At 38.3% G+C, this 23320-nt stretch overlaps 1 protein-coding gene across 2 annotated transcripts in view; it reads left to right on the forward strand.

Moving 5' to 3' along the window:
* Positions 1-22621, forward strand: part of negr1 (neuronal growth regulator 1) — a 105022-nt gene extending 82401 nt beyond the window's left edge. Inside the window, exon 8 of one of the 2 annotated variants that reach the window (XM_026265641.1) lies at positions 17707-22621. In XM_026265641.1, the coding sequence (XP_026121426.1) occupies positions 17707-17807 (101 nt within the window). In that variant the 3' untranslated portion in view covers positions 17808-22621. The remainder of the gene's footprint in view (positions 1-17706) is intronic. The other variant, XM_026265642.1, reaches the window with a different exon arrangement.
* The last annotated feature ends 699 nt before the right edge of the window (positions 22622-23320 follow it).

Below are 23320 nucleotides of genomic sequence, written 5' to 3' on the forward strand. Positions count from 1 at the left end.
TGTGGCAACACATATGTGAAATGCTCCTCATATTAGGCTACCAAAACAAAAATATGAGAAACAAATTTTTTGTTTTGTTGATCTGTCTGTGCTTCCTTGCACTAAAATCATATATTGCGTAAACCAATAACTTATCCTTTTGAACTGTTTCTTCTTTCAAAAAACGAGCTCATAGGAGTCATTAGTTCAAGAAATTGGACTACACTGGTAAGACGCATTCTATGTATATTTTTGTGTGCAGCCCACAATGGCAATTCAATATAAAGATGTGTCCTGCTATTATTTCACGGTACACAGGTTTTATTGCATCACATTCAATACAGACTACGAGCTTGCATTCACAACTCGGGTAAAGTATGATTTCTTTTGCTATGGTGATGACGATTTAGTTCTGTTTGTCACAAATATGCAAAGAAAAAAAAACTTTATTAAGGGCAAAACTAGGCCTGTATATTAATAAGGCAATAATGCAAATTCCAGTATCGTGACCGGTAAGCAATATTTATGAGCATAAATTTTCTTTCATTGCCAGGTGGGGCAAAAAAATAAAATAAAATTTGGACTCTGTTTCTGCATATGTGTGTGTTGTTTTGCCACTAATGTTGCTTTCATCATTTTCCACATGCATAAATTAGCATCTAAGCACACATAAACACACCGGAACTGTCCTCGGCAAAGTATTCAGAGTTGTTTGAGCCAGCACTGTGTCGGCTTTTTTCTACCTACACTAAACACAAACGAAAACATGCATTTTTCATGGCCTAAAATCTCCTACCAGGGGCAAAAATGCACTCTTCCTCTTGTGAAGATTAATCTTTAGCCTTGAGCTCTGTACCCTCTCTGAGATGTCATGTTCCGCCACAAATGGGCAATAGCAAAGGATCACTCGCATCCAGTCAATTCTCCTATACAGAATCACCCCCACCTTTCCTTCCCATCTCTCTCTCTCCCTCTCCTACGCTCAATTATCTGTGCTTCTCCTACATGCACTCTCGGCCTGATTATCTCACCCACTCTGGGGCTCCTTCACTGGGCTGTCCATTAAATGGTATCCGTAGCTTCTCTCTCCCTTCCCCCACATACACACCAGCATCAGCTCTGCACAAAAGCATCACATCCCAAACAAGTGCCTGTGTACAAAGGATGAGCAGGTTAACGTTCAGGTATAAATGCAAAAGCTTTGCAAAAAAGTCACCAGAGAGGATTTTTCTGTGAAATCTCACATGCATTTAGGCTTCAGAGGAAATGTATATGTGAGCACCTGCTTAGGATTGATGAGGTTTTACATAGAACTTCCTTTGTGTTGACAGAGTCCCATCTCCTCTCTGTCTTATCGGTTCATTCTCCTACCCTCCTCTCCTTTCTGCTCTTGATCTCAAAGAAAAACGTTTATCTCGTCAGTCCCATTTTAGTCCCATCTTGAATATTACCTATCGTCCTTTCTGTCTGTTTAAATACATAACACATATGCACATACACATACTGAAATGGATTTGCAATATATGTACTGCTGTATGTGTGCAGTTTTATATATGTAGTTGTAGTCCAATTATATGTGACTGATTGATTGATTGATTGATTGATTGATTGATTACTGATGACTGATGACTGAGAGTTAATTTCAACTGCGATCAGTGAGCCAGCATGAAGCCAAGCGACTGAGTGGAGGATCGCCCCAGACATGTAGCTCAACCCGTCAGACCAGGTGCGAGAGCTGGCGACAATAGAGAAGGCCTCCAGCCTTCGAGGCCCGGACTCCTTCGTAGACCCAGCGGCTCCACCTCAGCTCCTAGCTCCCTCACCTCCACTGTCACCCATCAATCCACTAGCTCCATCGGGCTCCCTCATCCCTCCGGCAACACCTTGATTGGGGCATCAACTCCACTTCTCCAGATGCACCTTGTCGCTCCATCCCACCGGCTCCATTGGGCTCCTTCCTCCAACCAGCTCCACATTGGTCCTCAGTCACTCCGCCACATCTCCACATCTCCACCTTTGTCTGGGTTGCCAGAGCCCTCGGCTCCACCGTGGCCCCTGGATCCTCAGCATCCGTCTGGCTCGTTGGCTCTCCGTCTCCGCCATGTGCTCCTCCACTACCTGCTCCCCGCTGTTGGTTGGCCCCCTGGAGTCAGTGGACATTCCTCCTCCATGGCTCCTCCCTCCATTGGCTCTACCATGGGTCGATATCATGGCTGTGGGCTGGATCCAGCTGGGCGCTTCCTGCTCCTTCCCCTCCTGTCTCCTCCCTGGACTATGTCAGCCAGCTTCCTCCCGGGTGTCCATCCTCCTCCGTAACTTCCTCCAAAGTTCCCACCCACCCCTTCCCATGTAGTTTCTACGACACGAGGACGCACCTTCCGGATGGGGGTGTAATGTCAGGATCATGGGTTGTCTGTGTCATGTTCTGTCTCTGTTTCTGTTCCCCGTTCTCATTTTGTTAATTAGTTTGATTATGATTCCATGCATCTGTGTTCCCCTTATTGCCCTGTGTTTAATAGCCCCAGTCTGTTCAGTTTGTGTTCGCTAGGTCTACTTGTTGTCTATGTGTGCGCTCAAGCTCCTATTGTGGATTATTCCCTGCGTTTCCTTCGTTAAATACTGTTAAACTTTTCCTTATGACTCCAGTGTGTTCCCGCAACAACATACCATGACACCGTTGTCCGTGTTCCTTCCTTCTTGACATTTGAATGTTATTTAAATTTATACTAACGATGGTCTACTAATGTAAGATGCACATGGGATTGTATTTAAATGATAATGTCATAGGGAGTGTTATTAGAAAGTTGGTTTTCAGTGTTCTTTCATGTGGCTAAGCTGAAGGGGGAAATAATATTCTTTCAGGTTGATTTCAAGATGCAAACTAATGGATCTCACTTGGAGAGTTTTTTACATTTTTTTTCTCTCTTTTTTTTTCCAGAGTGCAAAAACCCCTGATGAGTCAATAACTCTCAATCTGTTTCTCAATGACGCAGTATACAATATGTGTGGAATGGTTTTTATGACATGAGAATGATAGTGTCAGTGGATAGCTCTTTGTTGATGATACAGTAGTTACACTGTGAAGATGCATAATCTCTCTTGTCATTCTTGCCAGAAAGCATTTTTTGTTTAGCCATCTAAACGCAGCCCAGATTTACTAGGCTTTAGCTGAGAACAAACTTTGTTTTTATGCAAAGGATTATTCCTTTAGCCACTAATGGTGATGGTGTTCTCAGAGAACAAATGCTTGTAGCTATTTTAGGTTTGGTGGATGAACAATTCACAGTTCTCATGTTGGTGAGGTTAGCGGAGACAATTTGTAGCTGAGAGATTAATTCAGACTTTCAAGTTGTCACGCCAACAGGGCTCTTGTTATCTTGCTGTGTCTAAAATGGCCTCTGAACCTCAGGGCTTGTATTTATAAGAATATATTTCCTACCTTATTTACATGTTTGAGGGATTGAAATTCTTTGCCTCAGAATGATGAAATGGGAAAGTTGCATCATAAAGCTATTGTCCTCCTTACTCCAACCACGGCTGCTCCTCACAGGGTCTCATTAAATGACCATTTCACTGCATGGAAAATGGCAGCTAAAGCATTGAAGAGCATTTGATTAAAAGGAAATTCTAAACTGACCTCGGTAAAAGGGCATGAATAAGTTGCTTCGTTTGAGGAAATACACAGGTTTGTGCCAGCAGCCGGTAAAAAAAAGCTGTTTTAGATGCAGAAGCAAAACAAAAATCTACAATAGTTCACAAGCCAACTTCTGAAATTTAAGAGAAATGATGTGAAATTTAAATGCAGTATTATTGGAAATAAGATGCTGTTCAGCCACACTGTGACATTTGTTTCTAATGTTACTAATGAGCTATTTTGGTAAAACAAAGATAATCTATCACAAAGAAGTGATATATGTAACATACTAGCTAGATCTAGATCATTCTTCAATGACATGACTTGCATTCAAACGGTATATACTTTCATTACGACGACTTTTACAGACTTATTAAAGTCAAACTTCTTTCCAGTCATTATATTCTGAGAATCTCACTCTCCTCTAGAATAATCTCTGACTAGATTTTTTTTTTTTTTATTATTCTGCCATCCAATTATCTCTGAAGCCTGTTGAGGCAGGTTGTGCTCTCTCCTGAACGTGGCAAAACCTCTGTCACTCTTCACCTTTTCCCCATCTCTCTCTCTGTCTTTCATTTCATCTGTCTACCAGCTGCTCCGCCCTTCCCCAGCCTTTCGTGCTCAATCACCATTGCAGAACTAAAATCCCGCTCACTTTACCTGAACCATAAACAAGCCTTATTAAGACACGCTTTACAGCCATGCTGTGCCAAGGATAGATTTAGTTAAAGTGATAGTTCAGCCAAAAATCAGAAAAATTATTTTCTCACCCTCATATTTCTCCAAACTGTATAACTTTCTCTGTTTTATTTTCTTATCCATTCAGTGAAAGTAGGTGGGGTCTAAACAACTAACGTACATTCTCTCAGGAAAAAAAAAAGGATAAATTTAAACTTTTGCTATAGATATTCCTTGAAATTTTATGCAATCCATCAGAGGACAGAAATTTTTGTTGTTTTTGGTTATTTTTTTGTTGCAACTGTTATTTTGAAACTCAAACTACATATATATATCCCAGCTATATATATATATATATATATATATATATATAAATGCATTTTTCGCCAAAAAGTCAGGACATTTACAGACACCCTTTATTTTTATTCCTTTCTTTGCCTTTTAACATGGAGAACGTCAGAAAAATTAATGGAGAGAGCTGGAATGACATTTGTACATATTGCAGGCAAGATTCGAACCTGCATTTCTGTGAGCACAACTGTTTTTAAATGTCATGAGCACAGCCAGGCACAAATGCTTTTTTTCACATGATTATGAAGTTAATGTAATTTTACAGACAGCTGTTCCCATTTAAAAGGTGATGTGTGTAATTGTTTTGATGTTAAAATACTTTCTCCTATCCCAGCTTAATATGTAGAGACAACTATAAGTAAGCCATTTATCGGTTGATTTCCTTGAAACGTGTAAACACTTTGGCATTATAAAAAACACTGCTCTGCTTGTTTGAGCAGCCCGACAACAGCAATACTGGCTCAACCAATGTCATGAGTTTGGGGCGTGGCTATCTGTTTGACTGACCAATAGCGTAAGTGGGTTGTTTGTGTAACCAGTAAGGTTTTTTGCAACTCTACAAATGAGGATCTTCAAAATGTAAATGAAATTACCACTATAATATGCTTGGGTAATATGAATTGAAAGATGTTTTTTGTTGTAAGCTTTATCACTGCAGTTTCTGATCTAATTCCTTCATCAAACCAATCACCTCTCACTCTTCTCTCTCGCCTTCCCTCGGCTGGAATGGGTGCTTCTTTAATCAGATCTCTTTAATCACAGATATCGTGCGCTCCATCATCATAATCTCTAAATATTTTTTTTTTTAACTTCAAATTAAGAAATACGCCTTGAGGCCTCAGCTCCCCCAAGGGCTCAACATTTTCATTTTCTAAACACCTCAGATAACATCAAGAATACACACAGGCATGCAAAAATCTCTTTGGGATGTGTCATTTTCTCTTTCTGCACTCTGCGAAAAAGATTAAGGTCAGAAAGCAGCATGTTCTCTTTGACAAGAGATCTTAAGGTGCGATTCCCAAGACCTTGTTGCCGCCAAAGTTTAAAATGCTATTTGGAGGATCCCGCCAAATGAGACTAGTCAAACAGTTGACGTTAATAAGTCCCGTCTTACATCCTGTCCAAACTGACAACGCTAATTTGTATGCGAAGGATTGGCAGACACTTTTATCTGAGCTGCTTCGAGAAAAGAGGATTAGTGAGTTTGCGTTGCTTTCATTTTTATAGTGTTTTACTGTCATGGAACCTTTTGAGCATTACAGCATTACCCCGGTGGTTCTTTCTCTTGTGCGCCATCGTCAAAGTGAAATGGAAGAGTATTAAAACCTTGACTTCCCTCACCCAAGTGTTTTGTGGTTCTTGTGGGGGGGCTTTTTTATTATTATTCTCAGAGATATGTTCGCTTCCTTGGGTTGTTTATTTCTAACGGCTGTACATGTTTTCCATGAGATTAGTTTTTGATAGTGTGTCCTTTCTTTTCTTTGTTGACATTTGGATGATTGAAGTGGGTTTATTCTTTAGATGAAAAGCAGGTCTTTTGGAGTGCTGAGACGGAGGTGTCGCTCACTGTCTGAGGAAAGAAGAGGGAAAACAGTTTCACTTAAGAGACTTTATTTTACAAGCAGATGTCAGATATCGTTTGGTGCTAGTATAAACTCGCAGTCTATTGATACACAGATCGTGTCATTTTGACTGCGCTCGCATTTGGCTCTTTTTGACTCCTCCAAGGGTTCATCTCAATCACAGTTATTCAAATAACTATAATTGGATTTTTCGATCGTCCTGAGAGAAGAGCATAATTTGTTTTTGTCTTGTATTGGTTTCTTTCGATGTCTTTAATGAAGGACCCTGTGGGTGGTGGGTTTGTTTGGATGCCACGTTCATCTACTCTCTCTCTCTCAGCGGCAAAGCAAGGTATGAAACTATTAGCTGAGTTTAGCTTCATGGCCATGCCACAAATAAGACCAACAAGCAGCCTAATTGTCTCACAATTAGCTAAATTTCTCTCGACCAATAAAAACAAATACTGATTAAATGAAAACAGGCACTGGTATTTCTTATTCTTATATTTTGAATTGAATTTGAAGAATTCTGCAGGTCAAATGGTTAGATATTTAGTCAATATTATTGTTATGTAGTCCGTTTTATACAGCTTCCTCACTTTTTAATCCAGATTTTCTTTTTGCAGACAGTAAGACATTTTTTATTTAATAATTGGTTTGCATTGAATAAATCAACAATCATTTTTAAAGAAAATGCATTGTATATGCATGTACAGTATTTGTGGCATCTCAGTATTGTAATGCTATTTATATACATATATGAATTCTTACAGCACTTAAAGTATTGCCCTCTTATCGTTGGTATGTCAAGAAAGCAAGTTTAACGCAAATTTCTTTGAACCTGTCGCAACGAAAAAGGAAAAAAAATCTAGATTATTCTTTCGTTTTTTAAATTATACTGAGGAAGATTCTGTCAGTATAATGTAGAAATTTAAACTCATTCAGGGGTTAGCTAAAGATTATTGATGCTACTTTTTGACTTTGGTTTATTTGTATATGTAATTATTCTTAAATATTATTCAAAGCACTTTAATTATTTATGCCCTTACCAACAACAACGTAGTCTTCGTCTCAAATATGAAAAAATAAATTAGAAAGTACATTTTGAAGTAACTGTATAAATAATTACTGAAATGAAAATAAACCAAATTCCCTTTCTTAAGAACAGCCAGGATGACTGATTTTTTGTTCAATTGCACACAATAGTCTGAGGCGCAAGAGAAAGGCACTGTGGAATACCTAGAAGGTTTACTCTCTTTTTTGAAAGAGCATATTAATTGACAGCGAACCACCACAAAATTGGATTTTCATTATGATGTGAGAACTGACACTTTCAAAAATGCTTGTGAACATTTTATCATTAGCTTCTTGGCAGCAGGCAATTTGGCTGCTCCCTGGAGATTAACAATACCTCAAACACCACAAATCTTATTCATGAACATAACTTATTCGAAGGTCTTTGTCAGCTCCATAATGTAGGAATAGGACTCTATGTGGAGAGGAGTGGTACAAACAGATTAATACTGGACAAAAAAAAAAAAAAACTAAATTTCATAACAGAATCTGTTGTCATGCACAAAAAAGTGCCCTGAAGGTACTTGTCGCTGTGATCAAGGGGTCAGGGTTTGTCTGGTTAGCATGGGCCTCTTAGCCCCTGCTGGTAGATGTCACCATTGTCTTGCAGCATAAAGCATTCCAAAATAGCTGTGTATTCTGACTGAATAAAAACAGCAACAGAGTATATTGCATTATGTTGTTGTGTTATGTTTTTGTTACTTAAGATCAGAAATCAACATTTTTATTTGGCAGCAATATTTGCCCCCTGTAACTGATTTTCTATGGCATTTTTCTAATTACGTAATTGAATTTATCTCTGTTGTTAAATATTGAAATCAATTAAATTAAATCAGAATGCTTTAATCATCTTATCAATAAAACACATTGTAATTAATGTGACTTAAAATAGCCCACATATCATTCAAATTTTAAATTACATTTTCGGGTGAACTATCCCTGTAATCAAGATTACATTTTTCTGCACTAGCTGAGCAGATGCTTTTTTTATTTATGTATTCTTAATACACGTTTGAGTTCTTTCCAAGCATTCATGCAATGTTCATGTACAACTTGTGAGCTTAAATGTTACCTTCAACCACTGCAATCCTAGAGTAAAGGGTCTCTGTGTTGTTTCTCCAGCTCTAGTCTTGATTTTTCCCAGCGGTGGATGTATTTCTGACAGAGCTGCAATGTAATTTGCACCAAGGCTGCCAGAGGGGGTCGTAGAAAGGGTCAATATCCCAGCCTAATTTGTCAGGAATCATCAAGTAAGGCTGATCAATAATTTTTGACCCCTTCCAGAAAGGCCCAAACACAAAGGTATAAAGCACTTCCTGGCCTGAAGCGATGGGAGTTTGACAGCATCCATATCAAGCTAAAGTGCATGTGTCACTGTAGGGAGTTTGGTATTTATGCAGTGCTGTAAGTCCCATAGATAGTGGCAGAGTGCCTGAAAGGATAGAGCAACGGAAGAAAGGATAGACTGGATTTGATGGTGATAACATTTGAAGGTTTGTGTGTGCAGAACTGCTTGTTTGTGAGAGTCATTGTAGTTGTTGTAGAGACTGTCTGGTGCTAGCAGTCCTGTCAATCAGTGTGGCCTACGGGCCTGGCTACATGAATTTTGAATTAAAACAAACAACAACAGAAATAGATAACTCTGAGGTCCAACGTTTCATCTTTCATGAGACACAGCGTCTGACCTAAAAGCTTCCAAAGTCCAAACACTCTAATGGTCCATTATCAGATAAAAACGTGAGAAAACCACTAGGCAAATGTTCAGCAAATAATGTAACTTCCAGCTTATCTTGAGAATAGACTTTGTTTGCATGTGGTAATGGTTTGTTGCATTACGTGGATAAAAGCACCATTTCCCCCATCCTTGCAACGGTGAGAATTGTTTGCAAAAAAAACATCCTGAGCAGAGATGAAGAATAGAAAGGAATAATACATATGTTAAATTGATTTTTAGTATTCAGCAGGTGATCTTTGCACTCTTAGAAGTGCGTAACACAAATGAATATAGTTCACTCGTGGACACTATGGCTTTCATCCGTGTTTTCCCTGGGCTTTGCACAATAGGGTCCCGAGTTTCATCCTCATGTAATTGACTGATATTTCATCCATTGGAGATTGAAGTATCTGATGACAGGAAAGCAGCGATGAGCACAGATAAAAGCTTAAAGTGGCTGTTGCGGTTTAAAATGTAGATTTTGTACATATGCTAATTAGTGAATCCCCTCCCAACACTGCATATTTTAACCTCATTCTCCATAAAACATAACTACACTTAGTGCATGACTGTGCTTAGGGAAATTTTATATTGCATATTAAATTCTACACAATAGGTGGTATCATATTCTGCATTACATGCTGGGTTTAATATTAAGCTTATTTTATTTTTATACCAAACAATACATTTTTTATGTAAATAGGCAGTTCAGATGTTAAGCAGTGACAAGAGTGTCTTGTATGCTCATATGCTGCCAAATGTTAATAAATATGTACACTGCTGTTTAAAACCGTTTTGTGATGTTGGTAGCATTGTGTGATGTTTTTAAAATAATTATCTTATACTGACCAAGGCTGAGAGAGATATTGAGAAATATTATATACAAAATAAAATGACAGATGTACTGTCAAATTAAAAGTGGTTACAACTGGTGATAAGCTAATAGATATGGTGTATGTCATTTACCCCCCAAAAAGCATATCTACCAATCTCACAGCATGCTTGAAAAGGGAAGATGCAATACAGGGAATCTCAAACAGCTGCATTTCAATGCAGAGTTTTTCATTAGTCGTCTCACATGTTGTGGAGGGGCAAGAATGGACAAATGGCCGGATTATACCAGCGCTGGCTGATTCAGCAATGAAGCCTTGCGTTACTGCTCCAATTCATGGTACTCATTATTTACGCCACCCATGGGACGCTTGTTGATGAAGGAGGCAAAGACACAGAATCTCCGATGTTTACTCCACAGCAGATGTGTTTCCTTGTTGTTTTTCCAGAGGATTCTCAAAGAGCTCGCTGACGTCTTTAGCTCACTGCGATCTGATAAAAAACCCAGTAGGCATAATTATGTGCAGGAAATAGTGGCGTTTAAAATGCAGCGCAATGAACAATCGATACATTGGGTCAATTACAGGCAATAACTTCACGCTTCCTCGCTCTGAACAGACAAGCCTGAGGATGAGATGTGCTTTGAAGGGGAAGAATGTTTTGTGAAATTTAAAAAGTGACTAGGCAGCAGATGGTTATCACATAAAATAATAATGTGTCTTTTTAAGGAAGTCCAGTACGTTAGTGCCACCTGTGCTGAAAAGTGCATGTAATAAGAGAAGTGAAATGAAATGTTGTTTTTACGTTGTCTGCCGTCGTCTCGAATCAAAGAGAGTTCCTGCTGTGTTGGTGTTCAGGTGAAGCTCAAGGCCAGGCAGAGACACCGTCAAGTCTTATTCAATACCAGCATGTCAGGTGAACTCCTTCTGTGTACAATATTGAAATGAGCTTTTACTCGGCGCTGAATCAGAAATTAGCTCATTTTTATCTCATCAGACCATCACACATAGTGTTAGGCTCTATTTATGATAATGCATTCCTGGGATTTCAAACCCATTATCATTATCGCCGCAGAAACATCATAAACATGTGTTTCAAAAATAACAACCTCGTTCAGTGTCCCAAGTTGTAGAAAGGTGGTTAACTCAAAACTGATCAGACAGTTACACAGACTCTTGACTTTCTCCAAGTGCTATTCAATTTTGACTCATAGTGGTGGCTTGTTCACCATGTGTTTGTTCTGTCAATTGCTGTTCAGATTATAATTGCAGGTGCGGAGTTTTTGTTGTATGTACTAAATCATCTATTCTCAGTGTTAGAATCTCTTTGTGCAGTTTATTATGGTTTATTTTCAAATGTGCCATGTTTTATGGACATGGAATTCTTTTAAGTACTGCATACATTTCAGCATATAAATATTAAAGAGATGAACATTTTAAAACAAATAAATTCCATGATATTCTAACTAATTAATTGCGAAAAGCCTATTAATAAAGGTAATTTGATTACATTACATTGTATTAGAAATTATATTGTTTGTTTTGTTCAGCCTATCACAGGCCTACAGTCCACAGCAATCCATTTTTGCACATTCCCGCTGTGCTATTTTTTTAATTGTAGGTCTACATAACTCATTCAGACTGGCATCTTTTTCCATCATGTCATGTCGTTCGTGCTGATTTCTTTGGATGTGTTAAGTTTGACGTAATTCAATATAGAAAAATGTCTCCAAACCCCTGCGTTCTGATCCATTTTATTTGCACTCCATCCAGCTGTTCTTGAATTCAATAACGGTGTGAACAACCCTTTACTCATTCTGTGCTGCTTAATTATACTAAATGAATGTGTTAAATCGACGGCCCTAATGAATAAATGAAGAACTGTTTCACTCCAGTATTCTTATTTCACAGATAAGAAAAGATCTTCATTGTAGTTTTCCTGTTTCTGTTTCTTTAAATGACTCCACTATCATGTAAATAACAAGGAATATAAGAGCTGTCAGAAAATTCATATCAATTAATCAGATTATATGAAGGCATATTGACATGATAAAAACACATTTATCAGTCTTTGCTGAAAAAGCACGAGTGGCGTTAACAAGGCCATAATTATAATGGTCTGCTTAATTGGGCTATATGAATGTGTTAAATTGACAGCCCTTGAAAGCTTTCTTTCTGATGCTGTTCCAATGCAGATTTAAGATAAGGACAGTACTCCAAGCGAAGTTTTCTAACCTCTAATACATGCGATGCAATAATGAAACCAACCGGCTGAATGTTTGTGAGAAAGCAAGCCGAGGAAAACAAAACGTTTTTCATGTTTGTTCTATTATGAGACAGGGAATTAGGTAGTTTATCATATGGAGAGCAGAAACACTGAAAGAGGACTTAAAGGGAATATTTGTCAAATCCAAGATTGGAGATGTGGGATTTACGCCAGCTTGCCAAGGACTCGGCAGAAGCTTAGGCCCCTTTCTCTGGAGGCAGTAGAGGGAACAATAGGCCACTGATTGATGGTCAAGGACATTGAACCCTTCTCTCCAAGCCAAAGAAGACTAGCCTCCAGGGAGAAGGGCTGCAGCCAGCCGTCGTCTGTGCAGATTACCTGGAGATACAGCCACCCTCACATAACCGCCATTGAGATGATTGCTTTCATTTAATTATGTAAACTGCTGTTTCATTTGCCACTGCTGTACTGCATGTGTTTTTAGAGAGGAGTGATTCAGAATTTTCACAACAGTACACATTTAAAATGATTTATTTATTTATATCAGATATCATTTATTTAATTAGATAATGAACTAACATTAAGGATCCTAAGGGCCATCAGGGTTGTGCAAAATTCAGAGCTAAAAACCGCTTCCCTTTCAGTTCATTTTTTGAAATAAATTGACCATTCCACACTGGAAGTTGATGTGAAATTTCAATTGATACATCAGGAAGTGGAATTTACTAAATGGGAATTTAAAGAAATCAATTATGGCTTATGGCATTTTGGGAAATTACATGTGTGTGTGTGTGTGTGCTCTTGTTTTTGTGACATATCAGGACACAGCTCTGTATAATGACATGGGTATGACACAGGTATTACAAAGATAGGGTTACTTATGAGGACATAACCCATGTCCCCACTTATAGATGCTTATAAATCATACAGAATGAGTTTTTTTTTTTTTTTTTTTTTTTTGAGAAAGTAACAATGCACAAAGTTTCCCGTGAGGCTTAGGGTTAGGTGTAGGGTTGGTGTAGGGCCATAGAATATACAGTTTGTACAGTATAAAAAACCATTACGCCTTTGGGATGTCCCCACTTTTTTTTCACAAAAACAAACATGTGTGTGGGTGTTTTTTTTTTTTTTTCTTCTTCTTTTTTTTTACCCAGTTAATAATTTGACCTTTTGGAGTTATATGAATTTCTTTAACTTTAAAAGTATCTGCACTAATGTTCAAAATCAATAATACAGTGAAAACGCTAATATTATGAAAATTGTATCAAATAAAAAAAAATGTCTGTTATCTATTTAAGCATTTCTAATCTGTTCCTGTGAGGGCAAAGCTAAATTTTCAGCAGCCATTACTGGATTATTCAGTGTCACATGACATTCATAAATCATCCTTATATGCTGGTTTGGTTTTCCAGAAACGTTTCTTATTATCAGTGTTGAAAACAGTTGTATTCCATAATATATTTGTCGAAACTTGTTTTTTTTTCTGATGAATAGAAAATTCCAATAAAAAGGAAACTGTGGAAATAGTCTTATTATAACTGTAGCTTGTTTTATCACAGCATAAGAGCGAGACAAAGAGGCAGAGCACTGAATGGAAGGATGAAATTCATCAAGCAGCTTAACGATGGGTCTTGTGCCAGTTAAAAGGAATGGTGGGACTCGAACTAGTAGCTGATTATAGGGTGCCAGCCCCTCTTTTTATTCTGCACCATGTCACACCAACAACATTATGCCTAAAACAACTTAAGCTGTTAACTAAATCAAGCAAAACAAATACACAAAGTAGAACAGAGGGAGAGCTCTCATTTACTTTAATTGGAGTCTTGTACTTATATATATAGGCAATGCAGAAACTTCTGTCTGTGGCCTATGGCGATCATTATGAGGAATTATAATGTGTCCTCTTCATAATCAGACAAAGGGAAGGTTAGGCATGCTTTAGATAGGGTGCAAAACCATGATTTAGACGCACATGACTGATTACTTCCTGATCCGTATATAATGAGGAAATTGATGCTCTTGCATCTCAAGATATGCAGTCTTTAGATGGTTAATCCGATGATTTGTTTTTATGTGCGAAAATGTCACGCCGTTCCTAATACCTGTTCTAACTTTGCTCTGTAGGACCGCCATGTTGTTGCAAAAGCCGGTGCAATAACCTCCTTTCTCACTGTATTTACACACTTTAGATTTAAAGCAGAGAAATCACAAGGCTCCACTGTCTGGATGGGGAGGGGTTGAGTTGAGTTAATTAAAATGGCAAGTGCAGTAACAACCTGCACCGTTACAACAACAGACTGATTTAGACGCAGTGGGATATTAAACAGCTCCCTAACTCGCACAACACAGCCAGGCAGGTAATATTGGTGCTTTCCTTAATTGCTTCTATAGTGCCAGATGATAGGATGTTTCTGGTACGACCCTGAATCATCACTGACGTTCCAGAAGCTATTAGTCCGATGGGGCACTGGAAAGAAATATACTGTAGGGACAAAGCGTTTCGTCCTTTTACCTTTCACAGGCCATATGGCGTTGTTTGTTTTTTGACGAAGAGCGCTTATAGTTAGATACTGCAGCAGGTGCCTATAGCCTAAATGATTCTGTTCCATTGGTAGCGCTGTGCACACTCTGTGGCTCTGGCAAAGGGGCCAGCGCAGGATGTGAGCTGTTTCCATGGTTACCGGCTCCACTCTCTCTGCCTAGCAAAAACTGTGTCATTATCCGGTGCTTTGGATGGAGGCAGAATGAAGCCGCAGTGTACAGGGCAGTTTGCACTCCTCGTTTCCTGACCATCACAATTTGCATCATTTTCTATCTCATATACCCATTTCTGATATTCTGGGCTTCTCGTTGCAGGTGGCTGTAATTTTTTGGTACAAAGATTTTTAAGCAACACTGGTAATTTAAAGCCGTAAAAGCTGGAATGGAAGCGAAAATGGATGCGCGGCTTTTCATCTCCCATTTTTGCAATTCGTGAGAGGACTTGTCATAAAGCAATTATTTTATCAACCTTCCATGCACAAAGATACTTATTACTGTCAGATGTGCAATTTGATGCCATGATTCAGCCTTATTGTGGCTTTCAGTGCGGGAAAACAGTTCAAACAAATGAATCCATATCATAATAACTCCATTAGATACTGTCATCACATGTATTCGCAAATAACATGCACAACGAGAATTTGCTGGATGGATGTAAAAAAAAGTCAGTGGTACCAGCCAGGACACATAATCTCCTGTGTGTGTGTGTGTGTGTGTGTGTGTGATGCACTAATCTCCTTAGGTAGGCCAGTGTCTGTCATTAACAGAGCTGTGAAACAAAAACTCTCATGAAGATGAATGCCTGTACACTCTCACACCTGTTCTGAAGCGCCTCTCCCGAGTACTACACTCGAGTTGTTTTGCTTCGGGGACAGACCTGAAGGCTTTCAGCCACTGAGATCTGTGTTGGCTGGGAAAATATGAGTATACCCAGCATCAGTAGCACAGGCTTATCAGTGGGTTTGCTAAGGAAAGCACCATTATTACTATTGCTCATGCTTGGAGATTAAACTTTGCCCCGTACCATTCTATGGATGTGAATAATACTTTTTTGACCATCGACCACGAAGCAACTGCACAGCAACATAGTGTTAATAAGAACTCAGGGTATCTTTTGGCTAGAATACACTACAGATTTCTGTTCCAATTTACATTCTGGAGAAGCTGACGCTAGTTGCCAAAAATCAGAACCAGTCTGCAGATTTTTTTCTTGTATTTTTTGCTTCAGACTATGAATTAATTTAGTCAGAGGATATCAAAGATGTTTGATATTTTGAGCTGATCTTAGAAAACATTTTGTGTTCGTTTGTTATGTGTTTCAGCAAAAAGACACATTTGTGTTTGTGTTTTTTGTAATCAGAAAGATAAAGTCTGGTGGTGTATGATCCTCAGTTGTTTAGTGTGTGATGGACAGTTTTTCGTCTGTACCTGTTTCTAAAGTCTGCAAGTATATGATGCCTAGTGTTTTAAAATCTGTTCACATTTTAAAAGTCATGAAGTGTATTCCAGGCTTTAGCAGCTGCATAGCAACTCTTTGGCACCCATCCAAAACACCTTTACAATGCCAAGAGTAAGAATCTTTGAAGGGCACTCATCATGCCCCCTTTTGCAAGATGTAATGTATATGTCTCAGGTGTCACCAGAATGTGTCTGTTAAGTTTTAGCTCAAATTACCCCACAGATCATTTATTATATAATTTTTAAAAAGCCTATTATGAGTGGAAGCAAAAACATGCTATATATATATATATATATATATATATATATATATATATATATATATATATATATATATATATATATATGTGTGTGTGTGTGTGTGTGTGTGTGTGTGTGTGTCTCTTTAAATGAAAATGAGCTGCTTCTCCCCATTCCTTTCGAGAATAGTGCTTTACATTTACAGCTCTTACCTTAGATATTCTTTAAAAAAAAAACTGTTTGGTTTTGATTATTATGTCTATCGTGCTGAAACCATGCGTTTTAAAGCCATATTAGTTTAAACTTCTGATATAGGGTTTTCTGAGCACACAGAAAGTGCCTGTCACACAGCATGTGAGTACTAAACTAGTTCTCTTTCATGTCTTGTTGCACTTAAACTGTCAAGCACAAACAAGTTTTTTTTAAAACACACAAGTTAAAAAAATGTCTGGTTATGGTTATGTCTGGTGAGGATAAAAAGCCGGAAAGAAATCACACATATTTTCTATCTTAGATCTGTGTATTAAGTGACAGCAGTGTAATATACAGTACCTATTCAAATTTGACGTCACATTTTACAGTTTCTACAAACGGCTTGTTCTGAGACACTGATTATGATTTATGAAAATTAAAATAGAAGCGAGTGGGTTTTTATTATTATAGGGTGGTAGTGTACACACGCTGCCGACACACATTTATGTCCAAACTACATGTAAAAGTGAATTTTGCGTAATAGGTGCCCTTTAGAAGTACCTTGGTGATATCCAAAACACTCTTGCAAAGGACATAATAGATATTAACAGCTACATGGCAACTCCTTGGCTACTACCCAGAACACCCTAGCAAGTGCATAGCAAAACCCTTGCAACCACATATTGTAGCAGTGTTTTAAGAATCATTCAGAGCTCCTCAGTTCCTCAGCAACTGCATAGCAGCGCCCCGGTAACCATCCAGAACACTCTAGCAAAGGAGATAGAGCCTATGACATCTTAACAGCTGCGTAGCAACTCCTTGACAACCACCCAGAACACCCAAGCATGTCAGCGAGATTTTGCATACATTTTCAAAATATATTTTATGCTAATATATTTTCATTAGGGATGAAATGAATTTAAATAAGTTCTAGCAGGTTCATAGGTACAAGAAGAGAAAGCAGCATGATCATATCTTTGAGACGAATTGTTATGCCTTCTTATTTTGAAGTACCCAGCACGGGTTTAAAACAAGGCGTCTTATGAAAGGACTCCTTCCGGCATGCAAGCCCGTCAAGAGTCTTGATTTGAGAGCGTAAAGGCAGGCAGCGTGAGCTCCGCTCATATGAAAAGGGAGGAGGTAGTGCTTGACTGAGACTATGACTCGCTGCCAGGAGAGAGGGAGAATCTGCTAATCAGCGTGTGTCTCTGCTCTGTTGTTTACAGCACCCAACACCGCTCCGTATGGAAGTACAGGAGGCGCTGAAGTCCTGCTGGCCTGCCGGTACCTGATCCTGGCTCTCTCTTCTCTCGTCAGCGTTTACTAGTCCTGGGGATGGCCATACACAATGACTGTAAAGAACCCTTTTGAGCATTTACAGATCCTTTGACATTGCTGATGGCTGGATCCAATCTGGTACAGTGTGTTTGGAAAGCAGCGAGGGATTTTAATCAGCATTGCTTATGTTGGGATGGTAATTTTCTTCTGTGGTGTTTGTCATCATGTAAATACATACGGTTTTAGGGGGGTGGTTTTCTTTCTCTTGTCTTATTTTCTATTCTTTTCTTATTTTCTTTTTCCTGAGTTCCCACTTTGTGAATCAGCACACATTGTCCCCTTCAAACGCTCACAAATTAGCCGAAATCACGCTTTGGAAAAGTACGGGTGTGTGACGTTAGTGTCTTTGTTATTGAAAAAGGAAAGACGCCCTAGTGTGCCACCTTGCTCTCCATCATTCACATACCCACTAAATGTTTAAATAGTAAGTTTTTTGCCGAGCTCATTTAAATCCAGTGAACCAAGAAACACTGTTTAAGATTTCACAAAGGGAGAGATATTGAAATTGATATCAAAAGTAATACAGTCAAAGGCGAAGCGAACAATTGAAGAGCAGCTTTAGTTTAATACGCTAATGCACATGGTTTTCCATTGACTGTGAAATATGATTATTAATTTTCTTGACCAAAACTACAGCCATACCTCAATGGTTTAGACCTCTGGGCTATAGTCCCCAATTGCATTTAACTGAATCATGCAGTGTACGATCATAAACCTTTCTAGTTATTCTAGTCATACATGAATTATGAATTAGTTGTTATACTGCAGGAAAAAATTTAAACCTAGATTGCACTGGAGATTCAAATATGTAATCATATGAGATACATTTGCCTCTTATAAAGCTATTTGTAAGCCTAATTTTAAAATTAAAATGAGCCTTTTCTGGTGGTCAAAAGGTTATAAAACAGCAAAGCAGAGTTACAGAGAAATGTGAAAAAGCAATCGAGAAATTGTCTGTGTTGCATGTGATGTTATATTTATTAAGATATCAAATAAAAATAGCACATAAAAGATATTCTTTAGTTGGCAGTATGCAAAATATTGTAACAGGCCAATCCAAAGTAAAAAGTGGGGAAAAAGTAGGTCATATTTGATGTGCACTTTGATTAAATGAGGAAATTACGAACAGTGTCTAATGGAACTTATCTGACGATCATTCAAATCATTATTAGCTTTTTTTTTCTTTCATTTTATGGAGTATGTTTTATGGTTGTAATCATTTGAACTGGATTTTTATAATGTATTAACATATTACCTGCTTTGCTTCTGTAAGTGTGAAATAGTTTTGAATAGGGAAGCAGAAAAAAACTGAATATGCACTTCCCTTGTGGGGACAATATGAAACTTTCAAGTGTGGATCCAAACATGTGAATGAATATTATTTCAAAATACGTATGCAGTATGGCATAGTTTACAATGTTGTCTTTCATTTTAGATGCCACAACTGTTGTTGATTCTTGTCAAATGAGTAGAAGTTGGAAAAAAGAACCGTTTGTAATCAAATAATCTACTTTTAACTCAGAGGGTGTGAACCAGTCATACGGTATAATAGAAAACGAGTCACGTGTGTGTATATTCGAAGAAAGTAGAATTCATTTTATCTTATTGGTAGAGCCAGTGTCTAGGTTTAGTTTAACCTCTACCCTAGTTCCCACACAATTGTTGTATACTAAGATGTGCAGAAATTATAAATGTGCTGCATGTCAAATTAATATGTATGTTAAGGTGGCCACTTACCATAAATCGATAATTTGAGAACAAAACCAGTTTCGAGGTTGCTTTGACTTAATGAAATGTGTTCTACACTACTGAACATCACTAGGCCTGTCTGTTGAGCTATGATGAAATGTTCTTTTCATGTGAAAGTCATCACAGAATCATTTCTGCTCAGTGTGCAATACTGGGTCCTCTCCTATGGACTGTGCTATTCGGAAACGTGTGACGAATTAAATTTTTTAAATTTATTATTTCTTGCGCAAAGTACATTTTCAATGACAGGAAGTGTCGGAATATTTCACTTACAACGGATATGTTCTGATGAAGAATCATATAGGTCTCACCGATATCTCCCTTTGCTTATTACAGACCTAAAAGCCTCAAAGATCAAAACGAGAGCTGTTAAATATTCATCGCTGCGAAGGCCTGGCTCTCGCCGTTGTGAAATAAAAAGTAACATTGCACTTGCTTATCATTGCCACAAAGATCCATAATCGCAGATTAAAACCAAGAGCTTTGACAGTTACAGTAAATACGCTCCATTTCAATATTCTGACTCCACTCTAGAAGCAAGTACTGTATAAAATGTGCCTTTAAAAGTATTAATTGATATGATCTGTTGCCATACCATGTCAAGTGGCATGTGTAAGCCTCATGCATTTGCCATTCATAGCTATTATACAAGACGAATCAGTGTTGTGCAGTATTTCTGGCTTCTTTCAGTCTAATAGATGATAAAAGGGGCATTAAAAAAATATACGTCTGCCAATTTTGAGTTCTGTAAAGAAATAAAAGCAGCACATGCTCTTTAAATAAATATTGTGAATGATACCTTAACAAAGAGCTCATTAAAGCATCATTAAAACTGCGTAAATGGGTATCAAGATAAAAAAAGCAGACAAGAGCATCCATGCATGCATAATTCTCCTGAAAGTTACAGCCTTTCAAAAGAGTCGGTAAATAACTGGCAAATGTGCTGCAAATTTTCACTCCGAGCATCTAATGACTTGATGATCACATTCCTGGACATGCATTAATGTTCAATGACGTGTTTCGAAATTTTCTCACGTCAGCCAAGCGACAGATATACAGAACTTGTGTGGTGCCAGTGGTCACGAAAACCCAAAAGGCCAATGCTATTTTCGAATGGGTTCAAATTACTGCAAGCAGCACAGTATGTTGTGGCCCGAGGAGACCCCTTGGGTTCCAACACCTTCCCAGAATCGTCGCCATGTGCTATGAGCTAGCAATTAAGTTTTTTTTTTTTTTGAGAAATCCTATGAGCACATATCGATACAAAAAAAAGGTGGATGTGCAACCACACGTGTACAGTCCGAAAAAACCCAAACATTTCAGATACTTCATCTCCTATCTCGAGCGAGGCTTCTGGCGAGACAGAATGAGGGTGGGAGGCGGTATTTCAATGATTAAAAACCTGTCAGCTCCATCTCTGTATTGGCCGGACTCTTTTGAAAGTCGGTTTGAGAGTGCTGTGTGTGCGGCCAGGGGAGGTGATTCTTCTGACCTGGCAGTTAATAAAATTCTTCCTGTGCCTTTGTCAGTTTCTGGAGGATGATTCTGTGGAGTGCTGGAGGGTGCTGCATTAACCAGCTGTGAGCGCTCACTCTCTCAGCAGCACTCTGGCAGGGCTGACAGTAATCTACATAAACCTCTGTCCTTTTCAAAACGTTTGCCAGTAATTGCAGTTTTGCAGTATTCTAATTGACTCCACGGAGCACTGTAAAGAACAAAAACCTGTAATCCTTCGCGAAGCCCATTTGGTTTGCGGCTGTTGTGTTAAAGCTTCGAATGATACGAAACTGATGATACATGAAGCGGCCGCCATGACTGTACCTAGAAACATGCATAGGAAAAATATTTGTCTGGATAATAAAGTAGCTGCCCAAATGAGAATGAGTGAATTCTAAAGCTTTTTTTTTGTTCCCCGCCATCAAGTGTTTGTCGGCCCCCTCGCTCATTATTTTCACTGAGCTGGAAAATAAGTTAGCCAAGCACTGATGCAGTGGTTTTGATAATGCTAAGGATTTAGCAGAGCCCTCTTTCGCTGAGCTCTGTTTGAAACCTCCGATTGCGTCTTATCAGGAGAAATGTTTTTTATGTGAAAAGCAAGGGATCAATTTAAGTACGCAAGTCCAGCATTTTTCGAAAAACACACCGTTCTCTTTTATTTACCGTTATGTCTCATTAGCTGTTGGTTGGCCTGGTAATTGTTGCTAGCTGTTTTGAATGGCATGGGCTATTTGTGTTGGCACTGTTCATATCTTAAGCAGTTATTTTGTGAAGTGGAATAAGCCCACCAGTGAAACCACCCGTCTGCTACTGAGTAATTGAGCACAGAGGACACCCGCCAGAACGATCCAAGTTTACACTAATGCTTTTGGGAAACATTTGGTGAGCTTCGGTTACTTTTGTATATACATGTTTATTTGATTTCAGTACCTTTTATTTTGTTTTGTTCAATTTGGTGACTAAGTAAAATGGACATTGTAACCATATTGGGATGGCTGTACTTTTATTTCCTCAACTCTAGAAGCTGAAATTTCTGTGATGAGAAATTTGAAATGGTCATCTTTACTTACATGTGTATGGAGATACTTTAGCCACCAGGGATATAGTTGTATATTTTAGGCTCTAGATCACTGGAATGACATATATGGCTTTAAGTGGCATTGATATATATTGATATTGTCAAGAAAAAAAAAAAAGAACCATATACTTTAATTACTTTAAAAGCTTACATTGTGTATAGCACGTATGCAAGTTCATTTTCATCATGTTTGATGTAATTTTGTAGCAGTGGTTTGATACTAATAAAGTTGGAAGTTGGTGATGGAACTGTGAAATGTGCTTTACATGATACTTAATGAAATGTTATTATTTTAAAATGCTGTACCTGCATATGATATAATTCAGCAAGAACGCGAGATGGTGTGTTTTATTGCATTTAAAATAAATATGAATATATTTCAATTAATTTCCAGTAGTTAAGACTACGGACTCTTATGCCGGAATACTACTTCCCACGTAAGTGAACCATGTTGCACTGTAATAAAATTCAAACAACTCGTTTGTTAGTTAATTTGTTTATTTTGCCTGTCCCTTTCAATCAAGTGGCATAGTAAGACCTATGTAAAGTGCATTTACAACACAATGCTGATCATGTACAGTAAGTGACAGTGACATTTTCCATCTTTCATTCCAACATTCCTCGTTTGGTTTCTCATCAGGAACATGATGTACTGGCGGGTCTGTTGAAGTCTAAAGAGTTAATCCCTGGTCTATTTGAATTTTCATGTCAGTGGTGCATGGCCTGCTGCACTAGGATCCAAGCAGTGCCTCATGGGAAACAACGTTTTATGTGTGCTGCAAACAAGCTGATCTCCTGCGGCACTAAATGAAAAACCTAAATTGCCAAAAAAGACCATTCCCCCGTTACTACATTTGGCTACATCTTTTGCAGTTCATGTTAATAGAGTTCATTCTACACTAAAAACCTTTCACCTTCCATGGTGAAAACAAGTTGTGTAAGCGCCGTCACAAAGTGAATCATACCCAGAGTTCAATGTGGAAATGATTTAGTACTCCGAGTCTGTCAGCCTCCTCCCACATCCCCATGACAGATGTCCACACTGCAGCATATTTATCTTTCATTTTGAGATCAGGCCAGGTCATTTTCAATGGCCCTCTTAAAGCCTCAGTTAATGGCCCACATCACAGTGTTCCTTCAGCTTCAAGAAAAAGCTGCACTGAATAAAGAACACCAGT

Source organism: Carassius auratus, chromosome 6, assembly GCF_003368295.1.
Source record: "Carassius auratus strain Wakin chromosome 6, ASM336829v1, whole genome shotgun sequence".
In the NCBI taxonomy this organism is placed as follows: Eukaryota; Metazoa; Chordata; class Actinopteri; order Cypriniformes; family Cyprinidae; genus Carassius; species Carassius auratus.